Source organism: Marmota monax, unplaced genomic scaffold (genome assembly GCF_021218885.2).
Source record: "Marmota monax isolate L192 unplaced genomic scaffold, Marmota_monax_Labrador192_F-V1.1 WCK01_AAM20220418_F8-fsc00266, whole genome shotgun sequence".
Taxonomy (NCBI): domain Eukaryota; kingdom Metazoa; phylum Chordata; class Mammalia; order Rodentia; family Sciuridae; genus Marmota; species Marmota monax.
In genome coordinates this window covers 1450706-1475590 of record NW_026694572.1, presented here as the reverse complement: position 1 = coordinate 1475590, position 24885 = coordinate 1450706, and the positions used below count along the sequence as shown (strand labels likewise).

The 24885-nt window shown below is 35.4% G+C and overlaps 1 protein-coding gene across 1 annotated transcript in view; it reads left to right on the top strand.

The window, feature by feature from the left end:
- Positions 1-22631, top strand: part of LOC124076929 (zinc finger protein 11-like) — a 69672-nt gene extending 47041 nt beyond the window's left edge. Inside the window, exon 3 of the mRNA XM_046421026.2 lies at positions 15251-22631. Coding sequence (XP_046276982.1) covers positions 15251-18711 — 3461 coding nt within the window. The 3' untranslated portion in view covers positions 18712-22631. The remainder of the gene's footprint in view (positions 1-15250) is intronic.
- Positions 22632-24885: the final 2254 nt, after the last annotated feature.

Genomic DNA, 24885 nt, shown 5'->3' with positions numbered 1-24885 from the left:
CGCAAAAAGTTTTTATGATGTTGAGGTATGTTCCTAGTATCCCTAGTTTTTCTTGTGTTTTGACCATGCAGAGGTACTGTATTTTTTCACATGCTTTTTCTACATCTCTTGATATCATTATATGATTCTTGTTTTTCAGTTTATTGATATGATGAATTATTTTTATTGATTTTCATATGTTGAACAAACCCTGCATTCCTGGGATGAACTCCACTTGATCAAGGTGCACTATCTTTTATATATGTTTTTATATGCAACTTGCCAGTTTATTGAGTATTTTTGCATTCATATTCATCAGAGTTATTGGCTTAAAGTTTTCTTTCCATGATGCAACTTTGACTGGTTTTGGTATTAGGGTGATATTAGCCTCATAGAATGAGTTTAGAAAGTTTACCTCCTTTTCTATTTCATGGAATACTTTGTGGAGTATAGGTGTTAATTCTTTTTTTGAAGATCACATAAAACTCAGCCGAGAATTCATCTGGTCCTGTACTTTTCTTGCTTGGTAGATATTTGATGACATTTTCTATTTCATTACTTGAAGTTGATCTGTTTATATAGTTTATGACCTCCTCACTCAGTTTGGGTAGGTCATATGTCTCTAGAAATTTGTTGATGTCTTTAAAATTTTCTATTTTATTGAAGTATACATTTTCAAAATACTCATGTATTTCAGAAATGTTCATTTTGATATTTCCTTTTTCATCACATATTTTAGTTATTTAAGTTTTCTCTTCATTAGAATATCTAAGGGTTTATCCAATTTATTTATCTTTTTAAAAGAAACAACTTTTTGTTCTGTCAGTTTTTCATTTGTTTTATTTTTTTCAATTTCATTGATTTCAGCTCTGATTTTAATTATTTCCTGTCTTCTACTGCTTATGGCATCCATTGCTTTTTCTTTTTCTAGGTCTGTGAGATATAATGTTATATCATTTACTTGTTAACTTTTCATATAATGATTGAGATCAGTGCAATAAACTTTCCTCTTAGTCTGCCTTCATATTGTCACAGAGTTTTTGATATGTTGAATCAATGTTCTCATTTACATCTAAGAATTTTCTTATTTCATCCTTGATTTCTTCTACTATCCATTCATCATTCAATAGTGTATTATTGAGGAGTGTATTATTTTCTCTCCATTTTATCTTTATTTATTAATTTCATTATTTTATATATTATTATCTTTACTAAGATAATAATTTACTAAGTCTAAGATAATAATTTACTAAGTCTAATTTGTTTCTAATATTTTTCAAAGTCTTCTGTTTTATACTTATCATTTTGTTTGACTTTATTTTAGAGTAAGTGGGGGTATTTGTTTTCTGGTATTATAGTGTTGCTTTCTATTTTCTTATTCAATTTTCTCAACCTTAGTTTTTATATTTGATGATGTGGTGCAGACGATCAAATCCAGTGCCTCACAAGTGCAAGGGAAGCACTCCACTGCCAAGCCACAACCCCACCCTCTGAAAGTTTCTTTTTATCATTTTATAATATTCTCCTTTGACTCTTTTCGAAGTATTTCTTAATTTAAAACAATATCTCTTATAACTTTTTGTTGTAATGTGTGTTTTGTATACTGTAATTTTGCCAGCCTATCTTTTTGGTTTTACTTCATGTAACATTCTTATATCTTTTTGTTTTCAGCCTACTGTGGCCTTAGATTTAGAGTCCCTTGCAGATTACATATTTCATTTTGTTAGATGCCATTGTGATAGCCAAGTGTTTTGCTTTGATTGCTGTTTTGTAATAATGCATTTAAAGTCAAATATTCATTTTTAATCCAATAAATTTTTAAAAGTGAAGAATTTAGTCCTCCTCCTTTTTAAGTTGTTATTATTTCTTATAATTGTTTTTGTACTTTTTTAATGCTGTAATTTCTTATTCATTTGTTTTTATAGTGACCTGCTTTGATTCCTCTCCCACTTGCTTTTATAATATTCTATGAGTGTTTACTTTATCATTTACATTGAGATTTTTATAAAGACCACTGTAACTTTGCACTATTTTAAACTGGAAATATTAATTTGAAATTTTATTATAAAATTTAGCATTTTTATATATTCTTTTAAATTATTCTATTGATTTATAACTTTTATATCTAATTTCCATTAACTATTTTATTTGTTTTAATTAGTTATACATGACAGTTGAATGCATTTATGCACTTTGATATATTATACATAGATGGGATATAATTTCTCATTTTCTGAGTGTACATGTTGCAGAATCATGTTAGTCTTGTAGGCACATATATAAATATGGTAATAAAGTCTGTTTCATCTTACTCTCTTTCCTATCCCCACAACTCCCCTTGCCTCCCATCACTTTCCCTCTACTTAATCTAATGTAATTCTTTTTTTTCCCCTATTGCCCCCTGCTTAATTGTGTATTAGTAGCTGCATATCAGAGAAAACATTCAGCCTTTGGTTTTGTGGGATTGGCTTATTATGCTGAGCATGATATTGTCAAACTCCAAAGGTTTACTGGAGAATGCCATAATTTTTCTATTACTGTAAGTAATAGTCCATTGTTTATATGTACCACATTTTCTTAATCCATTCATCTATTGAGGGACACCTAGATTGGTTCCATAGTATAGCTATTCTGAATTGAGCTGCTATAAACATTGATGTGGCTGCATCACTATAGTATGCTGATTTTAAGTCCTTTAGGACTTAAAGCAAGGTGTGGGATAGCTGGGTCAAATGGTAGTTCCATTCCCGATTTTCTGATGAATCTCCATACTGCTTTCTATAGTGGTTGCACCAATTTGTAATCCCACCAGCAATGTATGAGTGTACATTTTTCATCACATCCTTGCTACCATTTATTGTTGCCTGTATTCTTGATGATTGCCATTTTGACAGAAGTGAGATAAAATCTTAGAGTAATTTTGATTTGCATTTCTGTATTTGCTAGAGATGTTGAACACCTTTTCATATATTTGCTGATCAGTTGTGTTTCTTCTGTGAAATGTCTGTTCAGTTCCTTAGCCCATTTATTGATTGCATTATTTGTGGGGGTTTTGGTATTAGAACATGGATACAACATATCAAAATCTCTGGGACACTATGAAGGCCGTACTAAGAGGAAGGTTTATTGCATTGAGTGCGTTCATTAAAATAATAAAAAGTCAACAAATAAATGACATAATACTACATCTCAAAGCCCTAGAAAAAGAAGAACAAATCAACACCAAAAGCAGTAGAAGACAGGAAATAATTAAAATCACAACTGAAATTAATGAACTTGAAACAAAAGAAACAATTGAGAAATTGACAAAACAAAAAGTTGGTTCTTTGAAACAATAAGAAAAAAGATAAACCCCTGGCCATTCTAAGAGCAAAAGAGAGAAAACTCAAATTACTAAAATACAAGTTGAAAAAAGAAATATCATAATGGAGACATCTGAAATACAGAATATAATTAGAAACTATTTTGAAAATTTATACTCAAATAAAATATCAAAAACATCGACAAATTTCATCCCAAACTGAATGAGGAGGTCATACATGATTTAAAAAGATTGATTTCAAATAATGAAATCCTACCAACCAAGAAAAGCCCAGGACGAGATGGATTCTCAGCCGAGTTCTACAAGACTTTCAAATAAGAATTAACACCAACACTCCTTAAAGTATTTCATATAATAGAAAAAGAGGGAATACTCCCAAACTTAAGCCTAATATCACCCTGATAGCAAAATAAGACAAAGATACATCAAAGAAAAAAACTTCAGACCAATATCCTTGATGAACATAGATGCAAAAATTTTCAATTAAATTCTGGTAAATTTTATAGAAAAGCATATTAAGAAGGTAATGTACTATGATCAAGTGGGATTCACCCCCAGCATGCAGGGTTGGTTCAAAACATGCAAATCAATAAACGTAATACATCATATTAATAGACAAGAATCATATGATCATCTCAATTGATGCAAAAAAAAGGATTTGACAAAATACAGCACACCTTCATGTTCAAAACACTAGGAAAACTAGGGATACTAGGAATATAACTCAACGTTGTAAAAGCTATATATGCTAAAACCAAGGCCAGCATCATTCAAAATGGAGAAAAAAATGAAAGCATTTCCACTAAAAATTGGAATAAGACAAGGATGTCCTCTTTGACCACTGTTATTCAACATCATTCTTGAAACTCTAGCCAGAGCAATTAGACAAAAGAAAGAAATGAAAGGGATAAAATTAGGTAAAGAAGAACTTGAAGTATCACTATTTGGTGATGTCATAATTCTATATATAGAAGATCAAAAAAATTCTACTGGAAAACTTTTAGCAGCAAAGTAGCAGGATGTAAAATTAACAGCCACAAATCAAATGCATTCCTGAACATCATTGATGAATCCATTGAAACAGAAATTAGGAAAACAACTCCCTTCACAATAGCCTCAAAAATAAATAAATGAATAAATAAAATGCCTGGGAAACAATCTAACAAATGAGGTGAAAGGCCTCTACAATTCTACAATGAAAACTGCGGATCACTAAAGAAGGAAATTGAAGACAACCTTAGGAGATGGAAAGATCTCTATGCTCCTGGATAAGCAGAATTAACATTGTCAAAATGGCCATACTACTAAAAGCGTTATGCAGATTTAATGCAATTCCGATTAAAATCCCAATGACATTCTTCATAGAAATAGTAAAAGCAATCATGAAATTCATTTGGAAAAATAATAGACTAACAATAGTTAAAGCAATCATAAGCAAGAAAATTGAAGCAGGAAGCATCACAATACCAGACCTTAAACTATACTACAGAGCAATAGTAATAAAAATGGCATGATATTGGCACCAAAATAAACTTGTAGATCAATGGTATGGATTTGAGGACACAGAGACAAACCCACATAAATATGGTTATGACATACTATACAAAAGTGCAAAAAATACTCACTGGAGAAAAGATAGCCTATACAGCTAATTGTTTGGCAAGACTGGAAATACATATGTGGCAAAATGGAATTAAACCTCTATGTCTCACCCTGCACAAAACAACTCAAAGTGGATCAAAGACTTACACACTAGAATAGAGACCTTGTGCCTAATAGAAGAAATAGGCCCAAATCTTTAGCACATTGGCCTAGGATCTGACTTCCTTAATGAGACTCCTAAAGCTTAAGAAGTAAAATCAAGAATTAATAAATGGGATGAATTCAAATTAAAAAGCTTATTGTCTTCAAAGGAAACGATAAAGTGAGGACAGAGCCTACAGATTGGGAGAAAATCTTTACCACATGCACCTCAGATAAAGCATTATGGTTTTTTTTTTTTTCTCAAAATCTATTAGAAATTAATTATTTCATGATCTATTATAATAATTTAGAATTTATTTCGTGACTTTTCCAAGAAAACTTTAAAATTTTCATGTTGTATTACTTGCCAATTTATTTTTCAGTTTGAAGAATTTTATTTAGTATTTTTAAAGGACATTTCTAGAGGTAAAAAACATTGGGGCATATATATCTGATTTTTATTTTCACTTTTGAAAGTTAGTATTTCTGGATATAATATTCTTGGTTTTGCTGAGAGCCACAGCTGAGTCGGAATGGCCCCTGGCATTTTGCCAATAGTATTGGTTGACAGGCAAGCCATTAAGATGATACTGGATTGATTTGGTTGTATATTAGACCTTTACTGTTTGCCTCGGTCTGCTACTTTGGAGTTTTCACTCTACTTTCGAGTTCTCTTGGGGATTCCCGGAGAGTTCCCATTGGCTGGGGAAGTGCGGGAAGAGGGATATCCAGAAGAGGGATTTTCCGGTTGTTGGTTCCTGGAGGAGCCGCGTGGCATTCGGGAGAATTCCCGGGGAGCATGTGTGGAGTGTGCTGGTGGAGTTCAGAAATAAAGTTTGTTCCTGCTTAAGTGGCTCGTGATTTGTGCCCAGCCAGACTGCGGCATTTGGCGGCCCGTACAGGGAACGCCTGAAGCTCAGAGGTAAGTGAAATTTTTCGCCCTTAAGGGAAGGCGAGAGAATGTGTGACCATTTCAAAAAACAATGTGTTCTTGTTTTGATTTGTTTTGTTTTTGTTTCAAGCTGCCTATCCCTAGAACTTTCTCAGGCAAACTGGGAAAAATGGTCGGCTCAAGGTTTGAAGTTGTTCGCCCCTTCCCTGAGGAAGAGATAGAAATAGACCACAAATGCACATTTCAAGAAAATAGGAAAATTGATACAACGATTTTTTGTTCCGTTTTTGTTTCATTCTGTTTCGGTTTTGTTTTGTGTTATCTTGTTGGGTTGCTTTATCTTTATACTAGATTAGAAATTAGTAAAAAACAAACTGAAAGAGTGTTAAGTAAATTGGTTCAGACAATGGAGAAAGACATTTTAGATCAAGTAAAAGAGAAGGTCTCTCGAGCTAGTCAGACAGAGGAAGAAAATTTAAAGGAAAAGGGGCTATTAGGGAAAAAGCTACAACAGGAGGCTGCTACTAACACTGTTCTATCACCAGAGGGCGTAATTCAAACAACAGCTCCACCTATGGAGACAACATAGGCTGAGTGGCCCTCAACCCCTGTAGTTGATAGATGAGATCCTGAGACAGGACCTTAGAGATTAGCATGCCCTGTACTTGAGCAGGCAGGAGGCCAGGGAATTAATTGTGCTTTAGATTTCAAAACAGGGAAGCAGTTAAAGGAGGCTGTAACAACCTATGGTCCTCAAGCACCCTTCACTGTAAGCATGGTCGAATCCATTACCCACTTGGACATGACGCCAGCAGATTGGGCTAGCATGTGTAAATCTGTGCTAAATGGAGGACAATATTTGTTATGGAAGTTGCCAATGAGGAATTTTGCATGGAGACGGCTAGGCGAAATGCAGCACCGGTTACCCTCAAAGAAATTTAGATATGTTGTTAGGTAAAGGACCTTATGAGGGTCAATGGCAACAAATTGAATATGATTCTGCTGTATATTCACAAATTGATGCAGATGCACTTAGGGCATGGAAGACTTTACAAGGACATGGAGATTTACAAGGTCAGTTATCTAAGATAATACAGGGAGCTAATGAACCTTACTCTGAATTTGTAGATAGGCCTATTCAAACAGCTACCGGAGTTTTGGGGGATACAGAACAAGCAATGCTATTAATAAAACAACTGGCTTATGAGCAAGCAAATCGTTGGTACAGAGAGGTCATTAGACCATGGAAACATGTAGATTTAAACACATAAATTATGTAGAGACATTAATGAACAAGGGCAAGTCTTGGCAGCTGCAGTACAACAGGCTTTAGATGCCAGGCCGAAAACATGCTACAATTGTGAACAAATAGGACATTTTAAAAAAATTGCCCCATAGGAGGAGGGTTTAACAAAGCTAGGTATCAAAGAGTAGAATACTGTGTATTTGCCCACAATGCCATAGAGGGAGACATTGGGCTAATGAATGCCATTCTCTAACCACCATAGAGGGTACTCCATTATCAAAAAAAGGACAAGGACCAGGTGTTTACCCACGATATCGTGGAGAAAGGCATCGGGCTCCATTGCCAAAAAACGGACAGGGGGGCCCAATGCTCTGGGGCCCATGACCACAAATATACGGGGCACTGGAGGAACCCAGAAACACCATGGAGGAACCCAGCAACACCATCAGGGTAGTGCCCAGGATACATTATCCATCAGATCTCTCATCACACGAACCACAGGGAGCGCAGGGTTGGACATCTGTGCCTCCGCCAGAGCAGTACTAACTCCAGAGATGGGAGTTCAAATCATTCCCACAGGAGTAAAAGGACCTCTTCCCCATGGAACAGTAGGCTTATTGTTAGGACGCAGTTCTTCTACTCTAAAAGGACTTATGATAAGTCCTGGGGTAATTGATTTCGATTTTGAAGGTGAAATAAAAATTATAGCTAGTTCTCCAAATGGTATATCAGTAATTTCACCAGGAGAGAGAATAGCACAGTTATTAATAATACCCAGCCTACATGATAAATTTTCCAGTCATACTATAGAAAGAGGGTCCAGGGGATTAGGCTCCACAGGTGTAGATTCAGCTATGCTGTCTTTAAATTCAGATTATCGCCCCGTGCTAAAACTAAATATTCAATGACATGAATTTAATGGACTACTGGATCCAGGTGCAGACCTTAGCATCATATCTCGTCAAGAATGGCCAAAACATTGGCCATTACAACAAGCCACTCAAATGCTTTGAGGCCTAGGAGTGGCAACTAATCCCCATAGAAGGGCAATGGTATTAGATTGGAAGGATCCTGAAGGCTGTGAAGCAACTATACAGCCGTATGTATTGGATCTTCTTCCTATAAATTTATGGGGACGAGATTCCTAGATCAATTAGGTTTGACATTAACAAATAACATCAATACAGATGCACCCACTATTAGAGCTAGACAAGGTTTTAGGAAAGAGAAAAGATTAGGAGAACAAGAAAAAGGTATAGCAGTACCAATTCAAATAGATCAAGGAATCAATAGACATGGATTGGGTTTTCAGAAGGGGTCACTGAGAAAATAAAAATTATTGGAAATCAGAAAGACCAGTATGGGTTCCTCAGTGGCCCCTGAATAAAGAAAAGATACAAGCAGCCCATGACCTGTCAAACAACAATTAGCGGAGGGACATATACAACCTTCCATATCTCCCTATAATACTCCCATTTTTTGTCATTAAAAAGAAGTCTGGTAAATGGAGATTATAGCAAGATTTAAGAGCCATTAATAATGAGATGGTTATTATGGGACCTGCTCAATCGGGAATTCCCCAATTGTCTGCTTTGCCAAAAACCTGGTATGTTTTAGCTATAGATATTAAAGATTGGTTTTTTTTTTTTTTTTTTCAATTCAAATTCATCCTGAGGATAGTCCACGTTTTGCATTTACTATCCCTGTGCTGAATCATGAAGGTCCCGATCAGTGATATGAATGGAAAGTACTCCCTCAAGGGATGGCTAACAGCCCAACTATGTGTCAAATTTATGTTAACAAAGCAATCCAGCTACTTAGAAATCAAAATCCTGAACTACAAATATTTCATTATATGGGTGATGTACTATTAGCACACAAGGATAAAAACACATTGCTAGAATGTTATGCCACACTTAGGAACTTATTAAAAAATTATAATCTAGAGAGAGCAATAGATAAAGTACAATTAAATTTTCCAATTAATTATTTAGGAGTTTTATTATCCTAGACCATGGTCCATCCACCAAAAATTCAAATACGAGTGGATCAACTCAAATCACTTAACGACTTTCAAAAGTTATTAGGAGACATAAATTGGATAAGGCCTTATCTAGGCATACCAACAGTAGAGTTGGGACCTTTATTTGATATCCTAAAAGGTTTATCAGATCCAAATTCACCCTGCATGTTAATGCCTGATGCATGAAAGACATTAAAAATCATTGAAACATATAAGGAAAATATGCATTTGGATAGAACTGATATAAGTTTGCCTTTATTATTTATTGTACTACCAACAAAAAATATTCCTACAGGCGTATTTTGGCAAGAAGGTCCATTATTGTGGATACATTTATCTTATTCTCCTAACACTATTCTTACTAGGTATCCTGAGACTGTAGGACACTTAATACTCAAAGGAATAAAAGCAGCAAAGGGAGTGTTTGGAATTTCTCCCAATAAAATTATTACTCCGTATACTATGGATCAAATTGATGAGTTAGCTAATGAGTTAAATACTTGGGCAATAATCATGTGCAAATCTAATGTTCCATTTGATAATCACTTACCATCTAATCCTTTATTGTATTTTTGGTCTTCGCATCCTGTAGTTTTTCCAAAAATGACAAGAAAAACACCTATCATGAATTCTCCAAATATATTCACTGATGGGTCAAATAATGTTACAGCAGCAGTAGTTACCCCTGATCAAACTTTTACATTTTTAGTACCTAAACAATCAGCTCAAAAGGTAGAGCTTAATGCAGTATTACAAGCTTTTCTGATGTTTAAAGATTCTGTATTTATTTTCTGATAGTCAGTATATAGTTAATGCTATAGTATCCCTTTAAGATGTTGGTATGATTTCCCCTTCCTCTACTGTTTTCTCTTTGTTTTCCACTATACAAAGTCTAATCTGGGACAGAAAAGATCCATTGTTTATAGGATATATCAGGGCACATACAGGATTGCCTGGAGCCCTTAGTTTGGGCAATGATTTAGCAGATAAAACTACACATGACAAACATATTTTCTCTACACTAGAAGAAGCTACAAATTTTCATAAAAGTTTCCATGTCAATGCTAAACCTTACAAAAGTGTTTTAAAATAACTAAGGAGCAAGCTAGACAAATAATAAAACAATGTCAAAATTGTGTGACCTTTTTACCACAAGTTAATCTTGGAGTCAATCCTAGAGGATTGATACCTAACCATATTTGGCAGATGGACGTCACACACTTGCCAGAATTTGGAAAATTACAATATTTGCATGTTACAGTTGATACTTCTTCTGGATTTTTGATGGGCTCCCTTCATGCCGGAGAAAAAAAACTATAGATATTATAGCTCATTGCTTACAAAAGTTTGCCACTGTGGGCATTCCAAAACAGTTAAAAACAGATAATGGTCCTGGTTATACTTCTACCTCTTTTAAAAAATTTTGCTCATCATTTGGCATTACTCATATAACAGGAATCTCATACAATCCACAGGGACAAGGCATAGTTGAAAGAGCTCATCAAACTATTAACATGTACTTATTAAAGCAAAAAGAGGGAATTGGAAAGGGGTATATATCCCCCAAAGATAAACTTAAAATAACCCTTTTTACTCTAAACTTTTTAAATTTGGATTCATCAGGGCTTAGTGCTGCAGAAAGGCATATGTATCCAAAAAATGTACATAAGCCTTAGGTACTTTGGAAGGATATTCTAACAGGACAATGGAAAGGTCCTGACCCAATGATTGTTTGGAGTCGGGGTTCTGTTTGTGTGTTTCCCCAGGGAGAACAGCAGCCGATTTGGATTCCAGAGAGACTAACCAAAGCGATATCTACAGACCAAAAAGAAGATGACTTGGCTCAAATCCATAAGAGCTGATATCCAGAGCTCCAGGTTGGCTATTCTTACATCTGCGACAGTGATTCTCCCACACCTGGAGGCTAATGAATGATGAACATCATTAAGGCCTATTTCAAATGTAAAAAACCTTGGGGCTTTCTTGTGGGAATACCTTCAGTCCCATATGCAAGTTACAGAAAAAAAGGATGGGATATCAAAAGAAGAGTCAAACCTAGGTAGTAACCAGGATGCTTTTTTTCAGTATCTATTTTATTATTGCCCTTTCCCACATCATAAAGTTCTATTTTATATTTTGAGCTCATACAGACCTAGGTTAATGTTTTTCTGATGAGCTCTATTTTTTGACTGTGGAGTTTTTAAACATTGCAATGGAGATTTCACCTGTGTAAAGCTACAAGGCCTTTACTATTTTCTTATGTGTTGTATGTTTGTGTGCACACTTGTGTTTTGTGTTGTATGTATGTATGTATTTCCATATATCATATTTGAGGAGCGCTCATGAAAAAAATGCATCCTTATTTTTTTTATTCACGTGATTTAAAATTTTTAATTTAAATTGGGTAAACAGCTGTTGAAGATTGTTTTAATATGTGAACAAATAAGGAGGTTAACAAGATCTGTTTGTTTACTTTCACCTTTCCTTTTCATTATATTTAATAATTCTGTTCAGGATAATGTAAATTGCTCAGAAAATTGTTATCTTAGTACCTGTTGGAATGTTACATATTTTTTTTTTACCCATCATTGCCAGAATTCCTATCTTCATCCTAGTGCCAGTGAAGACAAAGATAAAACCAATGTTTTGATAGCTATCACAGTAAACTGTATAAACTGATGCATCAATGAATAATAACTCAACAAGTAATGCTCAATCAAGGAGTTGATTTACTTTGGGAGGAAATGGACATATTAATGGATTCCTCTGCTTTGAACTGCTTGTAGAACTTGCCTGGACTATGTATTACTTGTATGCATTGTGAACTATCTGTTGGTGCAGCGAATTGTGTTAGTGCTGGGGTATCTTTGCTGATGATGACATCGGTGCTACAATTTTTCCAAAAAGAGCTGTCATTTGGCTTGGTGTCATGGCATTTTGCATCCTCCTCCCTTCTGCTAGTGATGTTCTAAAATTTGGGGGCCAACAGAGGTGAGGCAAAGAACCTCACCCCCCCACTGGCACCAAGGGTAAATTTGGGGGCCTACAGAGGTGAGGCAAAGAACCTCACCCCACACTGGTGCAAAGGCCTATCCACAAGTATAGCTGTGTGCTGGACCGGTAGTCAGTGACAGGTAAAGATCCAATTGCAGTGGTACCAACCTAAGACAGGAGGCTAACGTCTTGCGGTCAGCTCATCCGATGACGGGTAAGGACCATATGTGTATTGGACAACCTAACAGGCACAGTCCTACGCCACATTGGTTGTTGTTTAATTATACAGTAGCGGGGAGACACTGAGAGCCACAGCTGAGTCGGAATGGCCCCTGGCATTTTGCCAATAGTATTGGTTGAGAGGCAAGCCATTAAAATGATGATGGATTGATTTGGTTATATATTAGACCTTTACTCTCCACCTCGGCCTGCTACTTTGTTGTTCTCGTGCTACTTTAGAGTTCTAGTGGGGATTCCCAGAGAGTTCCCATTGGTTGGGGATGTGTGGGAGAAGGGATTTCCGGAAGAGGGATTTTCCGGTTGTTGGTTCCTGGAGGAGCCGCGTGGCATTCGTGAGGATTCCTGGGGAGTGTGTGTGGAGTGTGCTGGTGGAGTTCAGAAATAAAGTTTGTTCCTGCTTAAGTGGTTCGTGATTTGTGCCCAGCCAGACTGTGGCAGTTTGTAATCTCATTCTTTCACTTCTTTGATAATATTCCTAAATAAATTCTGTATTTTAAAAGAATTCATGATTGATTACATAGGACTTTCTTCCTAGGTATTATGTTGTTTTTTCTAGTGGTGTTCTCAAGATTCCCTTTTTGTAAATTTTCAAACTTTGATTAGAATGTGGTTTGAGTTTGTCTGTATTTCACACTTGTAGATTATTGAAATTTTGGACTGTAGTTTCTGTTTTATTTCTCTTAGTTAAAACTTGCCACACCTATATGTTGGTACAGCAGGTGGAACGTAAAGTTGATTTACTACTACTTTCTATCCTTAGCTGTTTTCAAATATTTTTTTACAAGATATCACTAAGTTTCTGAGACTGCCTTCCACTTATAAACTGTTTGTCTCAAGTCAGCTATGCATAACCACCCCTGACTCTCTCAAGCACTGTTCCTTAAGAAATTTTTCACAAATACTATTTTTATTTATTTCTATTGACAGTATTTCTCTGCATTTAGCTCATTAAACTTCTTTCTAATGGTTATTTTTTGTTTGGTCAATTTTGTCTCTCACTATCATAATGTTCAATTCCTAATATATTGGTTTTTGTTTGTTTTAATTAGTTATACATCATAGTGCAATGATCTTGACATATCATACATTTGAATCAGAAGGGATATAATTTCTCATTTTTCTGAATGTACAAGTTGCAGAATTACATTGGTCATGCAGTCCCATATATACCCACAGCAATAATAATGTCTATTTTATTCTGTTGTCTTTCCATTCCCCCCTTCCACTCCCCTCCCCTTCCATCAATTCTCTCTACCCAATGTAATGTGACCCACTTCTTTTTTTGCCCCTTACATCATCATACAGGTATTCTGTGTAAGGAAGGGGTCTCCTTCCCTCCCCATGCAATTCACATTCTCCCTCCCTTTCCCTCCCACCTCTCTTTCCTATCTAGAGGTAATTTCTTCATATGCTCTTTCTCCCTACCCCATTTTAAGTCATCTCCCTTATATAAAGTATGTTGACATCCAATTCAAGTCTTAATACATGTTATTTGGATATTGATTTCCATCACATTCCACTGCCCTTGCTAATCCCCTACCCTCTCCTTTTCCCTCGCACCCTCTTCCCTATCTAGAATTTATCTAATCCTTCCATGTTCCCCCTCCCTACCCAACTATGAGTCAACCTCCTTATATCAGGGAAAACATTTGACATTTGTTTTTTGGAGATTGGCTAACTTCACTTGGCATAATCTTCTCTAATGCCATCCATTCCCCTGCAAATGCTATGATCTTATTCTTTGTTAGTGCTGAGTAATATTCCATTGTGTATAAAGGCCACATTCTTTTTATCCATTCACCCATTGAAAGGCATCTAGGTTGGCTCCACAGTCTAGCTATTGGGAATTGTGCTGCTATAAACATTGATGTGGCTGTGTCCCTGTAGTATGCCATTTTTAGGTCTTTTGAGAATAGTCCAAGAAGAGGAATAGCTGGGTCAAATGGTGGTTCCAATTCCCAGCTTTCCAAGGAATCTCCATAGTGCTTTCTCTTGCTGAGAAGAAAGTTTTTAGTTTGAATTCATTCCACTTGTTGATTCTCAGTTTTAATTCTTGTGCTATAGATGTCTTATTAAAAACTTGGGGCCTAACCCCACGTGATAGAGATTAGGGCCTACTTTTTCTTCCATTAGACACAGTCTCTGGTTTGATTCCTAGATCCTTGATCCATTTTGAGTTAACTTTTGTGCATGGTGAGAAATAGGGATTCGATATCATTTTGTTCCATATGGATTTCCAGTTTTCCCAGCACAATTTGTTGAATGCTACTCATTTATCTTGATTGCCATCTGTTAGCTTCATTTAGGAAATATGGGTATAGTCTGCCAGGTATTTAATGCCTCTCAACTTGGTTTTCATGTTATCTCCAGATCTCTGTGTAATAGTAGAAGAAACCAGCTTTCAAACAATCCCAAGAAAACCACAAATGTTTGCATTTTTAATATATTTTCTTTTTTCTGCTCAGAAAATGGAGATGGTAATTTTTTTGTATACCTTCTCAATGCTATGCTATAGACATGGATATAGTGTGGTTGATAAAAATACACGTTTCTTTTCCTCTAATATATTTCTCTTAGTAATGTTCTCATCTTGGATATTGTGATCTCTGAGATGGTTTGGGCAGTTCCTACAAGGTAATTAGTCTGTACATTTTTATTTAGTTTAAATGTATTAGGAATAATAATGTGTTTGGATTTTGTATTCTGCTACCCTCCTGGTGTCAAGACATTGATATGATTTCATATGTGATAATACAAAACATTTATTCCTGATTAGTAGGTAAAGTAATTACCATTTTTTTTATATTTCAGCCATGACTTCTCATAATTCCCATGAATTTTCAACAGAAGAGGATATAAGGAATGAAGAACATAACATTAACTGTTTACAAATAAGGAAAATATGGAAAACTGAATGTGAGAATGAAAGTCAGAAATTTTATAATACGGGACAAAATGAATTAGCTGTGAAGGTTTGTAATGAAAATTACACTGTCGGGGGACATCAAGGACATTTAATATCTCAGAAAATAATTCAACATAGGCCAGTCACTTTTCAGGAGTTATATGTATCTTTACAAATAAGTGCCCAGCAATTTTTGGAGCATATATATTTTCTTAATGAAAATGTGGAAAATGTGAAAAGAAATCTAGTTCACGTTTCAACTTTTAACTTCACTAATTTCAAAGATAACACTGATTTAAACTTCCAGTCAAACATTTCAATAGACAAGAAATTTAGTACTGAAGGACAAATTTCTAAAGGAGATCATTTTGAGAATCTCTCTACTAAATATCCATTTTTCTGCAATAAAGAAATAATCTCTGCGTATGCCAAAACATGCAATTTTAACAATTGTGAGAAAGTCCACACTTACTCATTATTTCTTTCTAAACACCTGAGATGGCATAGTAGTCACAATACCTACAAATATAAAGAATGTGACAAAGCTTTTGTTCAAAGTTCATTTTATACTGAACAGCAAAAAATTCATATCAAAGAGAGATTCTGCAATTTTAGAGAGTATGACAAATCCTTAAATAATTATGTAAAACTTTCTGAATTTCAAAATCTTCATATTGGAGAGAAGCCTTACAAATGGGAAGAATGTGGCAAAGCTTTTTATCAAAAATCACACTTTATTCTTCACCAGAGGATTCATACCAGAGAGAAAGCATACAAATGTAAAGAATGTGGAAAGGCTTTTTATGAAAGAATCTCACTTACATTTCACCTGAGAAATCATACCAGAGAGAAGCTCTATAAATGGGAAGAATGTGGCAAAGCTTTTTATCAAAAATTACACCTTGGTTGCCACCAGAGAATTCATACTGGAGGGAACCCGTACAATTGTAAAGACTGTGACAAAGCTTTTCATGTAAGAAAATTACTTATTCAACACCCAAAAATTCATGCTGGAGAGAAATCCTACAAATGTGAAGAATGTGGCAAAGCTTTCTATCAAAAATCACACCTTATTCGCCACCAGAGAATTCATACTAAAAAGAAGCCCTACAAATGTGAAGAATGCAACAAAGTTTTTTATGTAAGAAAATTACTTATTCAACACCAGAGAGTTCATGGTAGAGAGAAGTCCTACAAATGTGAAAAGTGTGGCAAAGCTTTTTATCGGAAATCACACCTTATTCGCCATGAGAGAATTCATACCAGAGAGAAACTCTACAAATGTGAAGAATGTATGGAAACTTTTTCCCACAGATCAGAACTTTTTCGCCACCAGAGAAGTCATACTGGAGAGAAGCCTTACATATGTGAAGAATGTGGCAAAGCTTTTTATCGAAAATCACATCTTATTCGCCATGAGAAAATTCATGCCAGAGAGAAGCCCTACAAATGTGAAGAATGTATGGAAACTTTTTCCCGCAGATCAGAACTTTCTAGCCACCAGAGAAGTCATACTGGAGAGAAGCCCTACAAATGTGAAGAATGTGGCAAAACTTTTTATCGAAAATCTCACCTTATTCGCCATGAGACAATTCATACCAGAGAGAAGCCCTACAAATGTGAAGAATGTGGCAAAACTTTTTATCGAAAATCTCACCTTATTCGCCATGAGACAATTCATACCAGAGAGAAGCCCTACAAATGTGAAGAATGTATCAAAACTTTTTCCTTCAGATCAGAACTTTCTCGCCACCAGAGAAGTCATACTGGAGAGAAGCCCTACAAATGTGAAGAATGTGGCAAAACTTTTTATCGAAAATCTCACCTTATTCGCCATGAGACAATTCATACCAGAGAGAAGCCTTACAAATGTGAAGAATGTATCAAAACTTTTTCCTGCAGATCAGAACTTTCTTGCCACCAGAAAAGTCATACTGGAGAGAAACCCTACAAATGTGAAGAATGTGGCAAAACTTTTTATCGAAAATTTCACCTTATTCGCCACGAGACAATTCATACCAGAGTGAAGCCCTACAAATGTGAACAATGTATCAAAACTTTTTCCTGCAGATCAGAACTTTCTAGCCACCAGAGAAGTCATACTGGAGAGAAGCCCTACAAATGTGAAGAATGTGGCAAAACTTTTTATCGAAAATCTCACCTTATTCGCCATGAGACAATTCATACCAGAGACAAGCCCTACAAATGTGAAGAATGTATCAAAACTTTTTCCTGCAGATCAGAACTTTCTCGCCACCAGAGAAGTCATACTGGAGAAAAGCCCCACAAATGTAAAGAATGTGGGAAAACTTTTTGTCGAAAATCGCACCTTATTCGCCACCAGAGAATCCATACCAGAGAGAAGCCCTACAAATGTGAAGAATGCAACAAAGCTTTTTATGTAAGAAAAGTACTAACACAACACCAGAGAATTCATGCTAGAGAGATACCCTGCAAATGTGAAGAATGTGGCAAAGCTTTTTATCAAAAATCACACCTTATCCGACATGAGAGAACTCATACTAGAAAGAAGCCCAACAAATGTGAAGGATGTATCGAGACTTTTTCCCGCAGATCAGAACTTTCTCTCCACCAGAGAAATCATACTGGAGAAAAGCCCTACAAATGTGAAGAATGTGGGAAAACTTTTTATCAGAAATCACACCTTATTCGCCACCAGAGAATTCATACCAGAGAGAAGCCCTTCAAATGTGAAGTATGTAGCCAAGCTTTCCGTCAAAAATCACACCTTATCCACCACCAGATGATTCATATGAAAGAGAAGCCCTACACATCTGAAGAATGCAACAAAGCCTTTTATGTAAGAAAATTACTTACTCAACACCAGAGAATTCATGCTAGAGAGAAGTCATACAAATGTGAAGAATGTGGCAAAGCTTTTTGTAAAAGATCCCAACTTATCCACCACTGGATTATTCATACTGGAGAGAAGCCCTACAAATGTGAAGAATGTATGAAAACTTTTTCCCATAGATCAGAACTTTTTCGCCACCAGAGAATTCATACTGGAGAGAAGCCCTATAAATGTGAAGAATGTGGCAAAGCTTTTAATCAAAGATCACACCTTATTCGCCATCAGAGAATTCATACCAGAGAAAAGCCCTACAAATGTGAAGAATGTGGAAAAGCTTTTTATCAAAAGCCACACCTTATTGAACACCAGAGAATTCATACTGGGGAGAAGCCCTACAAATGTGAAGAATGTAGCAAAGCTTTTCATCGGAGATCAAACTTTATTCGCCACCAGAGAATTCACACTAGAGAAAAGACCTATAAATGTGAAAAATTTGGTAAGTCTTTTTATCAAAGGTCACACATTATTTGCCACCAGAGAGTTCACAATTGATAGAAGCCATACAAATGTGCACAATGTGGCAAAATTCTTTTTAAAACATCAGACTTTGTTCATTACCACAGTATACATATTGTCGATAAGAACAACTAATGTGAAGAATGTGGGAAATCTTTTAATCAAATATTTAAGCTTTATGAATATTTAAGTATTTGTACTGTAGAGAAGCCCTATTAATGAGAACATGTGCCAAGCAGAGGAATCAGCAGAGAAAAGTTAATAAAATATAAAAAAAGTAACAGTCTATATTAGTTTTTGGCAACTTACTCAGCAACTGAAAAGGTATAAATGGAGAAACTCTTATAAGTTCATAGCTATTGCTCATACATTACGGAAGACTAGGAAACTCATAGTGCAAAAATTTAAATGTGTCCAAGTCTTCATTCAAATATCCAACTTTCTTCAGCATTTGAAACCCAATAGTGAAGGTGGAGCAACATTTATTCAACTTATATATATGCCTTAGATATGAATCAAATATTTACAAGAAATTTTAAAAACTTAGCAAATATTTTAACAGCATAATAAATCTCTATCTTTACTTCATATCTTGATGTATGTGAGAATTTTTAAGAAAGAAAATTATTTTAATATATAAAATGGGTTATTTCTTCAATTTGATTGCAATTTATTAAACATCATTAGCTGATATGGTAGAAGTAATGAAATTTTTAAAAATATTTTAGTATAGTGCACATAGCTAATCTCTGAAAGGATATCAATGTCTTATACTTCAACAATGATTACTTAATACCCACTTTTGAAAATGACAGAAAACTACTCACATAATTGATTATATCAGAATTTCTTTTCTTTTTTCTTTTTTTTTTTTTTTGCCTAAATTTTTATTTTTTGTACTCTGAACTCAGGGGCACTTAACTACTGAGCTACATTACCTGCTTTTTCTTTTTAAATTTAGGGTGTCACTATGTTGCTGAGGCTGCCTTTGAATTTCTGAAACTCTTCCCAATTCACTAGGATTGCAGGGATGTGGGCCACCACATCCACCTTAGAATGCATTTTCATATATTCACAATTTTTTTAACACTAACAAATTGAATAAGTTTATTTCTTAAAATGTCAATTATTAAATCTAGTAGTATATTAGAAATAGAATTATGTATAACCAAATAGGATTGACCATGGGACTGTAGAGTAGAAAAAACTATTAAGATAGTAGATCCCAATGCAAATTAAAGGATTTATGATCCTTTTTGTGAATATCAGATACAATAGATAAAATTCAACACATGCTACTAATTAGAGTCTCTATAAACTGAGTCTTTCATGAATGTCATTAAGAACCTCTACAATAAACTCTATCATGTATGATGGTGAAGTGTTATAGAATTAAGGTGCCCAACATTATCAATTTTTCTTATTATTTTCCTGTTTTTTTTTAATATTTTTTTTTGTTTTAATTAGTTACAAATGACAATAGAATGCATTTCATATATCATATATAGATGGATACAATTTGTCATTTGTCTCTACATGCTGTAGAATTATGTTGGTCATGTAGTCACATATATACATATACTAATAATGTCAGTTTCATTCTACTATCTTTCCTAACCCCACATCCCTATCCTTCCTGTCTCTTCACTTCCCTCTACCTAATCTACGGTAACAGTATTCTTCCCTAATACATATTCATATTTTGTATGTGAGTTGTTTATAAAGGTCAATGGTTTTTAATAGACTAACATTGTCATGTATTGAGTCACATTTATGTCACAGATATTACTCTATTCCCTTTTATTAAAGGCTCTAGATAACATACATACTATTTGATACATAGTGTTGTAATCTCTCCTTTAATTATTTTCAACACTTTAATTATACCTTAACATTGGAAGGATATAATTTGCATAAACCAGATTTTTATACTTTTAGTTTCTAATCATAGAGAAATGGACAGGGTGTATCATCATGAAAGTTAAGGCCCATATATCAGAATCTTGAATTTCAACGTTTACATTTACTTTCTTTCCTAAAAAATTCATCATACCATAAAAAATGTACATGCTCTCCTCAAACTAGGGTGTCATTTCTTTGAAAAAGATTACTTGTGTCCGTATTTGCTACAAATAAGCTTTGCTGTATATGAACATTATTTTTCTTTCTGGTTTTGGAGGTTTTTGGTTTTATATTACTTTGTTTTTCTTATGGGGTTGAAATTCAGGACATCACACATGCTAGGCCAGTGGTCCATTTCTGAACTACACCCTCCGCCTAGTGGCAACTATTCCAATTCAATTCCCCCCAAGAAGTGAATCCACTGAGTTTGGTAACCAAAATAATCAGGTAAGCTCATAGAACTATGAATCTCTGGCTACACAATGAGATACAAGACTAGCATGACATGAGGAGTCAGGGCTTATTCATTGTGGAAAATAAGAAACATCTTCCTACCAGGCAATAAAATTTTTCTTCCCATTCAGAAATAATGAGGGAGCATGGCATCATCTGCCTTTGGGCACCTGAAACAATGAGCCCTTTTCAAAATAAAATTCACAGATACATCAAGATTACTTCTTGCCTTGCATACTTTAGGAAGAAAGTATCCAAGACCTACTGTCATAACATCTCTCTGATAACATTCATAGACTTTGGTGTATAACTCCACAGGCCAATTGTGCAACCTTAGTATATAAATAAATGAAACAGTATTTCCAGCTGTTTTCACTTTGTGTTTTTTACCTCCATATTCCCAGATTTGAGCCTGGAATTCTGGCTAAAATGGGGCTGATTCTTGAAGACATTTTGCTATGTGACATAAGTCAGGGAAAAGTCAAATACTCTCCATTCAAATTAAATGAGATATATGGAATACCAATTTTATTCATTGAAAATAGAGTGATGGTTATCAGAAACTGGTTGAAGAGAAAGATTGAGAGTGTTTAGAGCTCATTGGGTTTCTACTTGGGGTGACTAAAAAGTTTAACTTCGTTAGTATGGATATGCAGTTATGTGAATGCACTTAATGCCATTTATTATGCTTAATACGGTTTAAAGAGAGAAATGGCTGAAAGGAGAGTACCAGACATAGCAGCGTATGCCCAGTGACTCAGGAGACTGAGGCAGGAGCATCTCAAGTTCAAGGCCAACCTGAGTGACTTATATGGATAATATAATTTTAAAAATGATAGAGATGAAATTCTGTGTTAGAGTGCCCTGTAGTTAAATCTCAATCCCTCCCCTCCCCTCCCCTCCCCTCCCCTCCCCTTCTCTCTCTCTCTCTCTCTCTCTCTCTCTCTCTCTCTCTCTCTCTCTCTCTCTCTCTCTCAGAATTGATCTGGTTCACGATTTGCAAGCACTGTATCACTGATTTATGTTTGCTTTTATTTTTGAAGTGGTATCTTGCAAAATTTCTGAGGCTGACCTTCAACTTGTATTCCTCCATTCTCAACTTATGAATACTCATGACTACAGGAATATAACACCTTCCTAGCTCAGAATTGTGTATTTCAAATGATGACTGTTATGGTATATAAATTAAATGTAAATTTAAAGAAGGAAGGAATCATGGTTGTGTGTCAAGGGGTACTGTGTGGTATTCCATCCAATGTTTATATTATGATTTTTTCTATCACAGTAAACTGTATAAACTGATGCATCAATGAATAATAACTCAACAAGTAATGCTCAATCAAGGAGTTGATTTACTTTGGGAGGAAATGGACATATTAATGGATTCCTCTGCTTTGAACTGCTTGTAGAACTTGCCTGGACTATGTATTACTTGTATGCATTGTGAACTATCTGTTGGTGCAGCGAATTGTGTTAGTGCTGGGGTATCTTTGCTGATGATGACATCGGTGCTACAATTTTTCCAAAAAGAGCTGTCATTTTTGCATGGTCTATTTGAAACAATGGTGATATGAACATAAATAAAATTAATTTCAGATCAATTTGTGTGCTTCTGAGCTTCCCCATAAATGTCATATCTCAGTAGTCTGAGGTACAGAGTGTGAGTTGTGATACCTCAGTAGACTGAGGTACAGAGGTTTTGAGTGCATGGTGCTTTCCCCCTCTGCCTCAGGTACTTTCTCAGTTACATGAAGGGACCTGCAGGAAGTTTGCTTTTGTATTGTCAAATTGTTTTGTCAGATGTCACAGCAGTTAAAATTAAATGTGTCCTGTATTACCCTGAAGCATCAAAACAAAGTGCAGGGAGTTAGGAACTAGATGAGCAGTCAGGAAATTCAGACCACTATTTTTTTTTTTCTACATGCGTATGTGCAATCAATTTGATAATAGGAAAGCCTTAGCATTGATGCACACATTAAGCAATGTGTTTTTAACAAAATACTATCCTCTAAGACTGAGGATGTAGCTCAGTGTAAGAGCATGTGTTTAGCATATAAAAGAACCTCAGTTTGTACCCCAAATGCCGCCCCAAAAAAAAACAACTGGAGAGCAAAGGGGATATGAGGTCCCTCTCTTAGAGATATTGCATTTTCTCTTCCTCTTCTAGTGTTTTCTGTACTAATAAATTTTGTCATCTTTTAACTGAATTTTATGTCTTATCTGAAATTCGCTTCTGCAAGAATAAAAGAGCCAAGAAATGCAATGCAGCCATCCAATTCCTGGGGCCACAACCAGCAACAATACTAGTCCCTTTTTATTTTTTATTATTTATTTTTAAATTTTAAACAGTGTCTTGCTTAGATGCCAAACTGGCCTCAAACTTGTGCTTCCCTTGAATGAACTCCCGCTCCCAATAGAGGCATGTGCCACCAAACCAATTTTTTGTGTGTGTGCAGTATTTTAAAATACTCATTTTTGGTGGCTACTTTCCCTGTTGATTAATGTGATACTAGAACTCAAAATATAAAAAGCACAATTCCAATGCTAAAGTCTAACTGTTGGTATGTAAGGTTATGTTATGGGAAGAGAATCTAGGGAGAAATAAAAACATCAACTCAGAAAAAGTGGTGTGCATTGTAGAAAAGATTTTTATCATTTATCATTCCAGAGATTTGGACAGGTCTATGTAACAATGCAGATACACATTCAAGGAAGAATGTGGAATATCTCCAGATCTAGAAGTCAGCAAATTCTTGGTCTGTGGTGTTGCTATATATAGAGAGAGACATTTGATTGGAGTGGATTAAAGGTAGCTTCATAGCAGAATTACATGATTTGACCCCAGTTTTTCTTAGTTTGCTCATTTTGTTCTGTTATACTATTTTGTGGGCAAGAAGGGTGGTCTAAGAGTAATGCTGGGATATTGGAGTTGCTTGTTTTCAATTGCATACTTCATGGATATTCCTGTGTTCCCATGATTTATTGGCTTTCTATTTTAAGAATCATTTTTTTCCTTTCTCTTCCAAATTTCCTATCTCATCCAGACATATTCCAGTTATTTATGGCCCTCAAGTGTTTCTAAAGCAGCTATCAAATTATCACTTGGTTGGTAAACTAGCTGTCAGATAAAAGTCTTAGGAGTATTTTAATTATTCGATTTCTGATTTTATTTGTTTATTCATGTTCTCTTATTGTTTCAGCAGTGGCCCAAAAGTGTGGTTCATAAGCCAGTGGGGCAGCATCAGTATCACTTCTGGACCTTCACTCTGAATTTCAGCCTGCGAATCATTGGTAATGGGGTCCACTCAGTGTGTCTTAATGAAGCCCTCAAGAACCATCAGTTATGTGCTAAAGACTGAGAACCAATTGTTTACATGTGGATAACTCATGTAGTGGTAAAAGTACCTCATCTGGGCAAATTTTAGAAATGTAGAATCCCAGAATACACTCCAGATCCACTACATTAGAAGCCACCTCTCACTTGTTCTCCAAGCAATTCAATTCTGAGAATTACCATGTTTATGTAATGTACTGAGGATATTTTCAGGGAGTTGAGAAATGTGACAGCTTAATTGGACAAGTGGTGAAAACGTTTTCAAGCACCAGTTTTTGAGCCCCAGTGCACCATAAACTGCTTAATAAAGTTCGGGGTGATGGCAGAGCTCAGGGTCTAGCAAGGTAGAAAGGGCATCTGCAGGGAAGATTCCATCATTAACATTGAATTCTAGCTGAGTATCCAGGAGAAGTTCTATTGAGAATGTTTGAGAAGCTGGAGAGATTTCTGCAAAGTGAAGGATAGTAAAAACAGAAGTTGGTGTCTTGTGCAAGCATGCAGCTGTAGATGCTTGGAAAGTG